The sequence below is a fragment of the Arachis ipaensis genome, chromosome B7, assembly GCF_059453495.1.
Source record: "Arachis ipaensis isolate K30076 ecotype BB chromosome B7, ASM5945349v1, whole genome shotgun sequence".
NCBI lineage: Eukaryota > Viridiplantae > Streptophyta > Magnoliopsida > Fabales > Fabaceae > Arachis > Arachis ipaensis.
The window spans coordinates 70,990,193-71,003,184 of NC_142442.1; the positions used below are offsets into that span (position 1 = coordinate 70,990,193).

Below are 12,992 nucleotides of genomic sequence, written 5' to 3' on the forward strand. Positions count from 1 at the left end.
TTTTTTCCCTAAAATTAAAAGCTATTGTAAGATGAGAATAAATTTTGCCCCGGAGGTGAGAATGTCGTATAGCATAAGGGATAGCAGTAAAAGCAAATGGATCGACATGTGTCTCGGTTTCCACTAACGTGGCATGAGGATCGTAATGTGGTAGCCACGTATATTCGGGACAAGTTACATGCATATCTTCTATTCTTCTCCACCGCCATTGGCTTCTTTGCTCAAGTTATTATAAAGGAATCGATGTTTGCTACCAGGTCTTAAAGTGCCATAGTAAATTAACCTGCTACGTACTCTTATCATCACTCAATTGGAAGTTGAAGTGCGGAAACAATGGCGGAAGCCCAACTACGTGACCAACATGGCAACCCCATCCAACTCACTGATGAACAGGGTAATCCTGTTAAACTAACCGACGAGCATGGCCAACCCATCCACCTTACCGGTGTTGCTGCACCCGCCTCTGCCACCACCAGTTTTGGGAGTATACCCACTACTACCGCAGGTTTTGGCGGTACACCCACCACTACTACCGGTTTTGAAAGTACAGCCACTACTGGACATGCCTCTGGAGGTGGAGGGATCGCCGGACTTGGAACCTTAGGTGGCGGTCCATACGGTGGTGGTGCAACCAGAGAGAAAGGGACAGTGGGAGATATGTTAGGGAGGGACAAGAAGGACGACGACAATTCTGGCTCCAGCTCTAGCTCTGTAAGTATTTACTGTAACAATATCTTTCTTTGTTATATGTTACTCATTTCTTCATTAATTCTAATAATTTGCATGCATGATTGCTAGTCTGAGGATGACGGACAAGGTGGGAGGAGGAAGAAGAAAGGATTAAAGGAAAAGATCAAAGAGAAAATACCCGGCGTTGGAGGAGGGATGGCCAAGGACCATTCTCCCCATCAAGGGACAACCACCTCCACCACCACCACTACCACCGCCACCAGTGCTGCTGGCCAACACCCTGGGGATCATGAGAAGAAAAGCTTCATGGACAAGATCAAGGAAAAAATGCCCGGTCATCATCATAACCACTGAACCCTCTCTTCTGTGTGTATCAGATCAAGCTCTGCATGTTCATGTCCAAATAATGTAATACATGGCTAGCTGTATAGGTTACCCTGTGTCATGGTCTAGTTATGAAAGTAGGCAATTAGTCTCGTTGTTGAAGTGTTGCAATTGGGCTTTTATCATTTGTGCAGGTGTATTATTTGTATTTTGTTTGCTGTTTACTGAATTCAATATATATAGTACCCACCTTGGATATTTGTGTATTTTGTTCGTGTTCACCAGGCCACCTTTGAATTCAACGTTCCCAAGTGCCGTTATAGCGAATCTCGATTTGAGTTTGATGGACAAAATCACAAAATGTAGAATGCATCGCAACATACATCCAGTTACATGGGGGCTGTAATGGACATCAATGATTTTAGTATAAAATAAAGGGTAAACATTCAATCCGGTTTCGGATTTCCTTCTATTTCTTCGAAGGACAAAGATGCGATTTCAAACAAAATTAATTTATTGACAAATTTATTTTAGGCCGATAAAAAATTGTTAAATTTTAGGACGATAAATAAATTTGTGATAAATAATTTTGTGAGGATTTTTTTTCTAAGGATAGGGTTTTAAATTTTTATAAATTATTACTAAATTTATTTTTAAAAATTGTTTTACAACGACTATTGTCGGAAGAAATAAATATTATAAGAATAAAAATAATTATAACACGAATTTTTTTTTTAGAAAAAAATAATATCGGACAAAAAATAAGAAAAGAGACTGATGATGTTATTAGTGCTGTGGTAGAAAAGATAATAAGAATGACAAAATATGATTATATCATTAAAATAATAGAAATATAAATGATAACAATGATAGAAAAGATAGTACGATCACTACAAAATTTCTGTTTGTTTATGGGATGTTTGTTTATGGGATTTTTTTGGAAGTTTTAAAAAAATTTCATAACATATTTTATTATGGCTAAATATGAAATTTCTATTAATTAATGTTGGTTTAAATTTTTAAACCTAATTGTCCAAATAAATAGTCCATCCTCCAAAAAATCTATTTGTCCAAAAAAATTAGAAGAGAAAGAAAAGTGAGAATGAAACTCTAGATGTACACTATCGTATTCATTTCTTTGCCGTCATTGTCACCATCAAGTTCGCTATAGCGTCTGAGACCAGAGGGTGAGTAACCGGCGACGCCCACGATGCCAAGCAGGTTTTCATCTTCAACTCCATTTTCTTATAGAAGGAGTCGGATCGAGCTACCGCCAAGCACGCCACTCACGCACTCGCCGATCTTGCCAAAAACAGTAAATCTTCTATTCCTTTTCTTCGATCTCCTAGCGTGTTGCTCCCTTCATTTCGGTTTTGGCAAATTCAGTCGTGTATGTCTCTTGGTGTAAATTTTTCAGTGGTTGTGTCTTGCAGAGAAAGTGGTGAACGTGATTGTCAAAGGAGGAGCTATTCCTTCGACACATCTCCTGAGGTCATGACAGGTAACTTTTGAGATCTCCTTCTGCATTCTTTTGTGCATTCCTATGGAAGCTTTTTTTTTGTTAATTTTGTGATTTTCTTCACATTAATTTAATTTGATTGATTACTTCTTTGATTTCGGATTTGACTTGTTATTTTTACGATTATTTAGTAATTTGATGGCGATATAATTAGTGTAGATATTTTTACTTACTGATTTTGCAACGAAATTTTCGTTATAATGCAATGAAGGAATTGGTTCAGGCACTATTAAAATTTCGGAAAAACAAAGCTAATGTGTGATAACATGATCAAGTGGAGGAAGAAAATTAGTTTAGAAACTATTGTAGAGGTATTGCTTTGAATTTGTTACATATATGTCATATTATCATGATTAATTGTTATTTTGAGTTAAGGTGTGTTGTTGTATAGGACTTTGATTTCAAGAAAATCAATGAAGTGATAATCCTTCTTTAGGCTTGCCAGAAATATGAAAACATTTTTTATTGACTACAGGGTCTATGCATCAGTTTGAAAGTGAAATATGCATCAATTTAAAAGTGAAAATGGATGAGATTTAGAAATAGAAACGGAAATTGAAAAAAAAAGTAGGATTAGGAATGTGTGAGGTTTGTTGTGGTTCGCAACACTCTCGTGTGATGGTCCCCAACTTTCTCTCCCCTGAAAAATGCAAGGTTAGGTTTCCTTTTCATCAGATTCTCTTGTTCGCTTCTTTTCTTCCCTTATCTTGATTTATTCCATTGTCAGGAGCTGGAATTCATACACAAGAGTAGCAGCACTGTTGGCTATAGACCCAATATCTTCTCAACCACTCTCTTCCATCTTATTGCCACCAACTCTTACCACTTCCTCATTCCCTTCATTCCTATCTGAGGTACTCTCTTTTTTTTTATCATCTTTCCCTTTATTGAAATTTTCAACTCAATCAAATTTTTTCACAGAAAGGTTGAAAGACAAGTTAAATGAGTTTTTCAACTGTCAATACGAGCTCTTTGTTATTCACTGCTCTAATTAGGTTACTACTCTATCTTAAGGACCATCAATTGCTTGTTGGTTGTTACTTCTTTTACAATCTTTATCTTATTGTATTTATGAATAATCAAACAGCTGGAGCAGAGGTGCAAGTATTGGGTGGCATAGTGATGATAATAGACCCTACCTCAAACAGCGGCACTTTGCAGTCAGAATTCCACTTTCCACTACTCCTCTCTTTTATTGAATTTTATTTAATACTGTTCCTGACAATTTTGGTTCAGCAAAGATGGTGTGCTATTTAAATAATTATGACAAGGATTTTAATGGTGGACTTTTTCGTTTTCAGGATGGCCAGCCAATGTCAATTATGCCAAGGGTTAGAATGAGTTTATACTCTTTCACTACTACCACTTGTGTTTTTCTTTTCTGGTCAAATGGTTTCTACTGCTAAATAAGGAGAGTGATTTCTCAAAATTTCATTATTGAAATGATTCAATGTAAGAGAAAATGTTTTCTTTTTTAATTTATTTTATCCTTTTTTATCTTTTAACAAGATGTTCTGATGTATACTGCTGACCAGCGTAACATTTATTCTATTGATGAGGTATATTCAATTGTGCTCCTTTCTTGCATGCCCTTACTTACTTTGCCTTGTACATAATCAGCTGTTTTATTTTGATTTAAATATCCTTCTCCCAGACTCCGTGTCCTCAGAAGAAAAGGAATAGAAGAGAAAACAGAAAATCATAACTGTTATCTTTGATAGTTACCTGATGAGAAACCATATTAATTCTCAAAAAAAGTACTTACTTTTGGATACCATTCTAAAGATTCCATAATGCTGAAATAAATTAGTCAAGGATGTATCTGGTGCTTTCACTAATTTATGTCAAAATATTATTTTGGTGAAATGGTTATATGAACTCATTTGATCTTCTTTACAATTTGTGTATAGTAGAATGGCATATGAGAACAAGAATGGATTACATTTTCCAGTGCTTTTACATTGAATTAAAAATTAAAAATCTTCGTATAAGTAAAATTGATTTCACCTACTGGTGTGTTCCTTGTAGAAGCTAAACTCGGTGATGATCAATTGATCATGCTCACAAGAACTTTGATGCTTGTTTAAAAAAAGGAACCTTAGTTGTTGATATAACACCCTAATTACCCTAAGCCTTACCTCACATCGTAAAGCAAAGGTTAATCAAAGGTTACGACAATTTTAAAACCTGAACATATATATATATAGCGCAAAACGTTCACACGAAGCTACAAACTTAAGGCACAAGATATACATACATATATCAAGACATATATAGATATATAAGCAAAATAGTATAAAGATCTAGCCGCAGCTCGCGGAGTTTAAGCTGGCTAGTTATATACAGACAATACAGAGTTTTTGAAAGTAAAACAGCTTATGCAATATTTCTCTCAAAGTAAGTCTCTAAGGCATAGATAAATACAAAAGTGAGAGATCTACACAAAATAAACCAAAAGACTTCCAAAACATAGCAAGGATCTTTCGCTTTGTCATCATCAAGCAACTCACCGAGGTGGGTTGCGACCTGCATCTAAAAAATAACAACAAAATATGGTATGAGAACCAGAGGTTCTCAGTATGATAACAGTGCCCAATGATGTAAGATACAAGACTCCGGGACGCCAGAGGCAATCCTAGAACTTCATATCCATCACAAGATTCAAGCTTAAACCATCAGTAAATTTAAAACGTTAACTTTAAAACCACAATGAAAAAGGGTAATCTAACTGAGTGGAGTTCTAATCTAACAATTCTTCGCTGTCCCACAGCCTTTGCCAGCCTAACTGCCATGCGATCCATCGCCACCTCCTTCCGAACCTCCTCAATCCCAGCAGAAAACACAAGTAATTCATACAAGTAAAGCACAAATAATTATCATATATAGCAAGTAAAGCAAGAAGCAATTAAACATGTTATACAATTAGGCAAACAATGCAAGTCGGCAAAGCAAACAAACATATAGAATATGCGCATGATGAATGCTTGTCCTAAGTGGCTCGTGATATCACTTATCGGTCTATAAATGCTAACCCAACACATCCTTCCGGATGTAGCCTTCCTGCCACGCCAGAAATATAGGCTCTGTACACTCATGCAGCCGAAAAATATGCCACGCCGAGGATATAGGCCCCGCACACTCATGCAGTAGGGAGTCTGCTACGCCAACGATATAGGTCCCGCACACTCATGCAGCAGAGAAGGTTATGCGAGCGAGATACCACCCTAGCCCTCACATCTCAATGTAAGCGGGATAAACCAACCGTCCTTACGCCGGCGTCGCGACCTCGACAAGCGGGAGACTACCACAGCCCTTGCCCGAGGTGCATAGCGACTCAACAGTCTCAGCATAAAACAATATATCATTGGCTTTCACAAATCATTTTCAATACTCAGTAAGGTCATATTTCCACTCCAAGTCCTAGACTTGTCTCAAACACCGTCAATACGTAACTCTATAACTCATCACATTAATCATCATTACAGTACTCTACCATCTCACTCAATAAATCCATCCTCAGTACTCCAAAAATCTAAGTCTCCGTCTTCTAAAATTCATATTAAAATTCAACTATTTAAGTCTCTAACTCATCTTTAGTAGTATTAGGACCTAAGCACTAAATAGTATTCTTAAACGGTATGTAAAGAATGTATGGAAAGCTAGAGAACCTTTGAAAATGAAGAAAAATGATATTTCAGCAAAATAGGGGTCTTGCGTATGCAAGCCCCTGTCTCGCATACGCATGCAGTCCAAAAATGGGTGGTCGCGTATGCAACCACCTGCTCGCGTATGCGAGTGTCCCAACCCGAATGGATTGCTCGTGTCGCGTGTTAAAGTTTGCGTACGCAAGGGTCAATATTCTAATAGTTCGCATACGCATGCAATGCCCGCGTACGCGAGATGCCCAACCCGAATGGATTGGCCGCGTCACGTGCACTGTGTCGCATACGCAACCCTCACCAAATTTAGAAAATTTTCAAATCTGCAGAATTTCAATTTTAAACCCCAAACTTTAAACGTTCATAACTTCCTCGACAAAAATCCATTTTTCTCAAACTTTATATCAAATTAAATCCCCTTGAATCATCTTTAAATTAAAACAAATTTCAATCAATTCTAAAAATTGAGGCTCAAGTTATGATCCATCAAAGTTCGGTAAAACAAGGTTTTCACAAAATCAGCAAGGTTCCCAAATTTTCCAAACACCTTAACCAAAACCATTTCATAAACATTCTTTTGCACATCGCTTCTTATCATTCATGTCCACAATCACAACCATATGTCTCTCCAATCACCTATTGACTTCCTCCAACACTTGAACCCTATTTCATTCAATTTTTCCAACATAATTCAACAAAATTTTACAAGTTCTAAATCAGGATTCCAACCTTCCCAATCTTACACAATTTAACTCTTCACCAACATAATTCATCATATCTCCTCATATTTCACATAGTTATCATTATTCATTCTAACATCAATAATTATTATCATAATTCATCAAAATCATCACAAGCATCAATAATTACAATCCACTATCAACCATTCAAACCTATCCTATGGTCCACTAGCTTAAGTGTCTAGAAATATTATATATTACATAAAGAAAACTGAAACCATACCTTGGCTGATTTCCAATATGCCAAAAACCAAAGATTGAGTCCAAACCAAGCTTCCAACCAAAATCAAGTCACCAATCCCAAACCAAAAGCTTCCAAATATCCAAGGAAACTCCAACAAGCTCCAATATTCAAACTAACATCATATATTTCATAAAAATCAAAACTTAATACTCACAATATATCAATTTACAAAGATTTTTGAGAAACCTTACCTTATCCACTGAAATTTGGGGTAGAACCCAACAATCCCTCACTAATGGTTAGTACCTAAACAACCAAAACACAATTTCACTCAAACCAAAATCTAAAATTTCGAATTTTCTTAGGGCAGAAAACTAGGCAGATATTGGTGAGTAGATTACCAAAATACCTAGCTAGAAGTCATGGTCTCGATGAGAGCTTCGTGTAGCCGTTGACGGCACGCAAATTGGAGCACTGTAGCTCGAGTTATGGTCACCGGAAGTTGTATGTGAATAGTGACAACGTAGGAAAAGCTCTCACCTCTCTCCTCACTTCAGCTGCTGGTGTGTGTGGTGTTTGATGAAGAATGAGCTCATTTAAGTATATTTATATGTTGGGTTTAGGCCCAACTTAGGCTCAGTCCAACCCGATAGCGTTTTTAACCCGTTTGCCTCACCTTGGGCCAAAACCTTTAGAATTAGTGCCCGATTTTCAATTTTAAAAGTTTTCCTAAGTTTTTCTACTATTTTTATTATTTTTCACATAGTACCAGACAGACTTAAGCCGGTACTACCGGCTAAAAGAACCGGTACGCGTTTTTTACGCAATTTTCGTAGAAAATTATATTTTTTCCACTCAGAAAAATTCACTGAATTCAAATCTCACCGCTAAAATTCTAAATTATGAATTCTAATTTCTCGAACCTATTCCGAGCGATATAATCATTATTTTATATTATCTAAATGGTCGATTAAAATTACGATTCTTACAGTTAAGATTTGACTGCTACTTTAAAAAAGGACTTAATACTTCATTGACTGAAAGAAACTAAGTTATGCAGAGTAAACTTATGTTGTAAGAATTTGTGTAGGCAAAATGGTGAAAGAACATAAGTCCCCAGTATGCTACATGTACCTATTTTGAGCTTCATTCTAAGGGGTGGGCGCTGAAATTTCAACAATAAGATTAGTATTCTGTATTGTTTTATCTTGTTATTTTCTATTCTTATTGTTGAAAAGTTAGAGTTCTTTATCTAAAATTAAATGCGATATTTCAGAAACTAGTTAAACCTATGAGGATTGAGCGCTAGGCCGTTATAAACTTCTCAGCTCGCTGTGACACACGTTTTCTGTGTAATACCATCAAGAAGTGTGCTGAAATGAAGGGGATTGTAAGAGTTTTATGACAAATTTATTCTTTATTTAAGCATGTTCATTCCAATGATGGTAACAAAGATGAAGGTATCATCAGGTGAGTGTTATCTAATAATGGCATTAGTTTGCGGTTGAAAAGATTTGAAGTCCTCATTCATGTATGTTATTATTGTGGTGTTCTTTTCAGGGAGCTATTTATGGACTTCTATGAAACTTCAAAACAAAGGAAGTCTGAACAAATTATAATTTTCAGGTATTGGATTAGTTAATTGAGGATTCATGCATTGGATTAGTCCTAATGATGATTTACAAAATAGAATTTGGTTCTATTTTCCTTACCGAGTGTAATGGTGTAGTAAACTAGCAAAAGCTGTATATAACTTTAGGGTTGCAAATATTGAAAATACTTGCATAATTGTGCAAATGTGAGTTCTATGGTTCCCCAGATGCATTCTCTGCTTTAGTTCATGAATATAAATGCCCCCTAAAGATCTTCTGGGATTGCTGATAAACCCCAATTTTGTGGTTTATCTTGTGTTTAATTTAGGGAGATTTTATCACATTTTCTCACATTTATTCAATGAAATAGCATGGTTTTGTAATTCTCCCTAAATTTGTGCTTAAGTGTGAAAACATACTTTTTAGGCCCTTAAATTGGAAATTTTAATTCACCTTTGATTCCACTAGATGCCTTGATGTGTTTGTTAGTGAATTCAGGTTGAGAAGGCTAGGAATGGATCAAAGAAGTGAAGAGAAAAGCATGCAAAGTGGAGAATTCAGGGAAAAACAAGGATTTGGAGTGCATACATCAACGCGCACGCGTGACATACGCGCACGCATGAAGATGAGGTCATCCAGGCGATGCGTACGCGTGACATGATGCGTACGCGTGAGAGGAAAATGTCAGACGATGCGTATGCGTGACCCATGCATACGCGTAACAGCTCGCATGTGACCTCATTAAAGTGAAAACCACTGGGGGCGATTTCTGAGCTGCCCAGGCCCAAATCCAATTGATTCCTGAGGGTATTTCATGCAAAATTGAAGATTGAGCAAGGGGGAGCAATTAGTTGTAGACTAGGAAGCATGTAGTTAGTTTCTAGAGAGAGAAGCTCCCTCTTCTCTCTAAAATTAGGTTAGGATTAGGTCAAATTCTCTTAGATCTAGGTTTAATTTCTTGTTTTTATCTTGTCTTCTATACAATTCCTTGTTGTATTGTCTTAATTCTTCTCTTTTCTTTTGTTAATTTCTCATTTTGGTTATTTTTATGTCATGAACTCTTGTTAATTTCCATTCTCTTTAATGCAATTTTGAGGTATTTCATGCTTAATGTACTTTCCTTAGTTGTTGTTGTTAATTTCTTGTATTGTGTAGTAGTAGATTTCATTAATGAGCACTTTGTTGAATTTGGTTTGCATTTAATACAATTTCATGTTTGATGTTCTTTTATTGTTAATTGAGTTGTTGTTATTGTTTCCTTGCAATTGGTAGTTGTTAGATTTTATTCTCGTTGTCATTTTAGCTTGCTTTCTTTTTATGCCTTCCAAGTGTTTGACAAAATACTTGGAAGGATGTTAGAGTAGATTTTTGAGCATTCTTGGCTTGGAAAGAGGAATTAGACAATCTTGAGTTATTAAGACCCAACCTATGATGGTGATCTAGAGTTGTTGGCTAGTATTGTTTCCATTGACTCTAATCGCTTGCTAATTGAATTAGTGAGTTGATTAGGACTTTTGGATTGAGATTAGCTAGTCTTATTTGACTTTCTCCCTATGTGAAGATAACATTATACCTTCTTCTATTGTTGGAGATGACAAAATAGGATAAACTCATGTTAATAATTGTTATGATTAGTGACTAGGATAGAAAGCTTATATTCTCAATCCTTGCCATGAATGTCTCTCCTTATTATTTGCTTTCTTTAATTGCCTACTTTATTTTCTTGCCATTTATTTTCTTGCCCTTTTACCAATCAAACCCCCCCGTGTTCCTTCATAGCCAATAATCATTCACTTCATTGCAATTCCTTGTGAGACGACCCGATGTTTAAATACTTCGGTTAATTTTGATTGGGGTTTGTACTTGTGACAACCAACATTAAAACTTTGATTAAGCATTGCTTGTCGGTTGGGAACTATACTTGCAACGAACTTGTTTCCTCTAATCGAGAAGAAATTCTTAGCCGACGGTTTTGCTCTTTCAAGTTTTTGGGGCCGTTGCCAGGAAATTACAATGGTGCTATGTTATTAGCTATTGTATATATGTTAATATTGTGAATATGTGGTGCACGAAATTGTGATCATCAATGGCGCCAACAACTTGGTACGCACAATTGTAATCTCAACACTTTGTCACAACTCCGCACAACTAACCAGCAAGTGCACTGGGTCGTCCAAGTAATAAACCTTACCTGAGTAAGGGTCGATCCCACGGAGATTGTCGGCTTGAAGCAAGCTATGGTCATCTTGTAAATCTTAGTCAGGCGGATTCAAATGGTTATGGAGTTTAAGATAATTGAAATATGAATAAAACATAAAATAAGGTAGAGATACTTGTATAATTCATTGGTGAGAATTTCAGATAAGCGTATGAAGATGCTTTGTTCCTTCTAAACCTCTGCTTTCCTATTGCCTTCTTCCAATCATTCATACTCCTTTTCATGGCAAGCTTATGTTGGGTTTCACCGTTGTCAATGGCTACCTCCTGTCCTCTCAGTGAAAATGGTCCAAATGCGCTGTCACCGCACGGTTAATCATCTGTCGGTTCTCGATCATGTTGGAATAGGATCCATTGATCTTTTTACGTCTGTCACTACTCCCAACACTCGCAAGTTTGAAGCTCGTCACAGTCATCTCTTCCCGGATCCTACTTAGAATACTACAGACAAGGTTTAGACTTTCTGGATCTCAGGAATGCTGCCAATAATTCTAGCCTATACCACGAAGACTCTGATCTCACGGAATAGAAGGCTCGGTTGTCAGGCGAGGCAACCATGCGTCATGAACCAGGAGACTAAGAGATACGCACTCAAGCTATTGCAAGTAGAACGGAAGTGGTTGTCAGGCACGCGTTCATAGGTGAGAATGATGATGAGTGTTATGGATCATCACATTCATCAAGTTGAAGAACGAGTGTATATCTTAGAGAAGAAATAGGCTTGAATTGAATAGAAAAATAATAGTACTTTGCATTAATTCATGAGGTACAGCAGAGCTCCACACCTTAATCTATGGTGTGTAGAAACTCCACCATTGAAAATACATAAGAACAAAAGGGTCTAGGCATGGCCGAATGGCCAGCCCCCAAACGTGAACATAGAGCTCAAAAGGTATATGAAAAGTATGAAAATACAATAGCAAAAGGTCCTATTTATAGAAAACTAGTAGCCTAGGGTTACAGAAATAGGTAATTAATGCAGAAATCTTCTTCCGGGCCCACTTGGTATGTGCTTGGACTGAGCATTGAAGCTTTCACATGTAAAGACTTTTCTTAGAGTTAAACGCCATCTTTTGTGCCAGTTTGGGCATTTAACTCCAGCTTTTATGCTAGTTCTGGCGTTTTGACGCTAGAATTTGTATGCTGACTTGGGCCATCAAATCTCGGGAAAAGTATAGACTATTATATATTTCTGGAAAGCCCAGGATGCCTACTTTCCAACGCAGTTGAGAGCGCGCCAATTGGGCTTCTGTAGCTCCAGAAAATCCACTTCAAGTGCAGGGAGGTCAGAATCCAACAAGATCTGCAGTCCTTTTTCAGCCTCTGAATCAGATTTTTGTTCAGGTCCCTCAATTTTAGCCAAAAAATACCTGAAATCACAGAAAAACACACAAACTCATAGTAAAGTCCAGAAATGTGATTTTTATTTAAAAACTAATAAAAATATAATAAAAACTAACTAAAATATACTAAAAACATATTAAAAATAATGCCAAAAAGCGTATAAATTATCCGCTCATCACAACACCAAACTTAAATTGTTGCTTGTCCCCAAGCAAATAAAAATAAAATAGGATAAAAAGAAGAGAATATACAATAAATTCCAAAAACATCTATGAAGATCAGTCTTAATTAGATGAGCGGGGCTATTAGCTTTTTGCTTCTGAACAGTTTTGGCATCTCACTTTATCCTTTGAAGTTCAGAATGATTGGCATCTATAGGAACTCAGAATTTAGATAGTGTTATTGATTCTCCTAGTTCAGTATGTTGATTCTTGAACACAGTTACTTTACGAGTCTTGGCCGTGACCCTAAGTATTTTGTTTTCCAGTATTACCACCGGATACATAAATGCCACAGACACAAAACTGGGTGAACCTTTTCAGATTGTGACTCAGATTTGCTAGAGTCCCCAATTAGAGGTGTCCAGAGCTCTTAAACACACTCTTTTTGCTTTGGACCACGACTTTAACCGCTCAGTCTCAAGTTTTCACTTGACACCTTCACGCCACAAGCACATAGTTAGGGACAGCTTGGTTTAGCCGCTTAGGCCAGGATTTTATTCCT

The 12,992-nt window shown here is 36.8% G+C and overlaps 1 protein-coding gene and 1 pseudogene across 1 annotated transcript; both read left to right on the forward strand.

Annotated features, from left to right (window-relative positions):
* Positions 1–207: 207 nt before the first annotated feature.
* On the forward strand, positions 208–1,280 carry LOC107609923 (uncharacterized). Its single transcript, XM_016311979.2, has 2 exons — positions 208–711; positions 799–1,280. The coding sequence occupies exons 1-2, from the start codon at positions 334–336 to the stop codon at positions 1,042–1,044; spliced, it is 624 nt and encodes a 207-aa protein (XP_016167465.1). The 5' UTR covers positions 208–333; the 3' UTR covers positions 1,045–1,280.
* Positions 1,281–3,112: 1,832 nt separating this feature from the next.
* LOC107608054 (uncharacterized) lies at positions 3,113–8,918 on the forward strand (annotated as a pseudogene).
* The last annotated feature ends 4,074 nt before the right edge of the window (positions 8,919–12,992 follow it).

What these genes read in the sequence shown, in the direction of transcription:
- LOC107609923 (XM_016311979.2), top strand. Translation starts at nt 334, where the DNA reads ATGGCGGAAGCCCAACTACGTGACCAACATGGCAACCCCATCCAACTC. An exon ending in CTGGCTCCAGCTCTAGCTCT is followed by an intron (nt 712 to 798) that starts GTAAGTATTTAC and finishes CATGATTGCTAG; the next exon opens with TCTGAGGATGACGGACAAGG.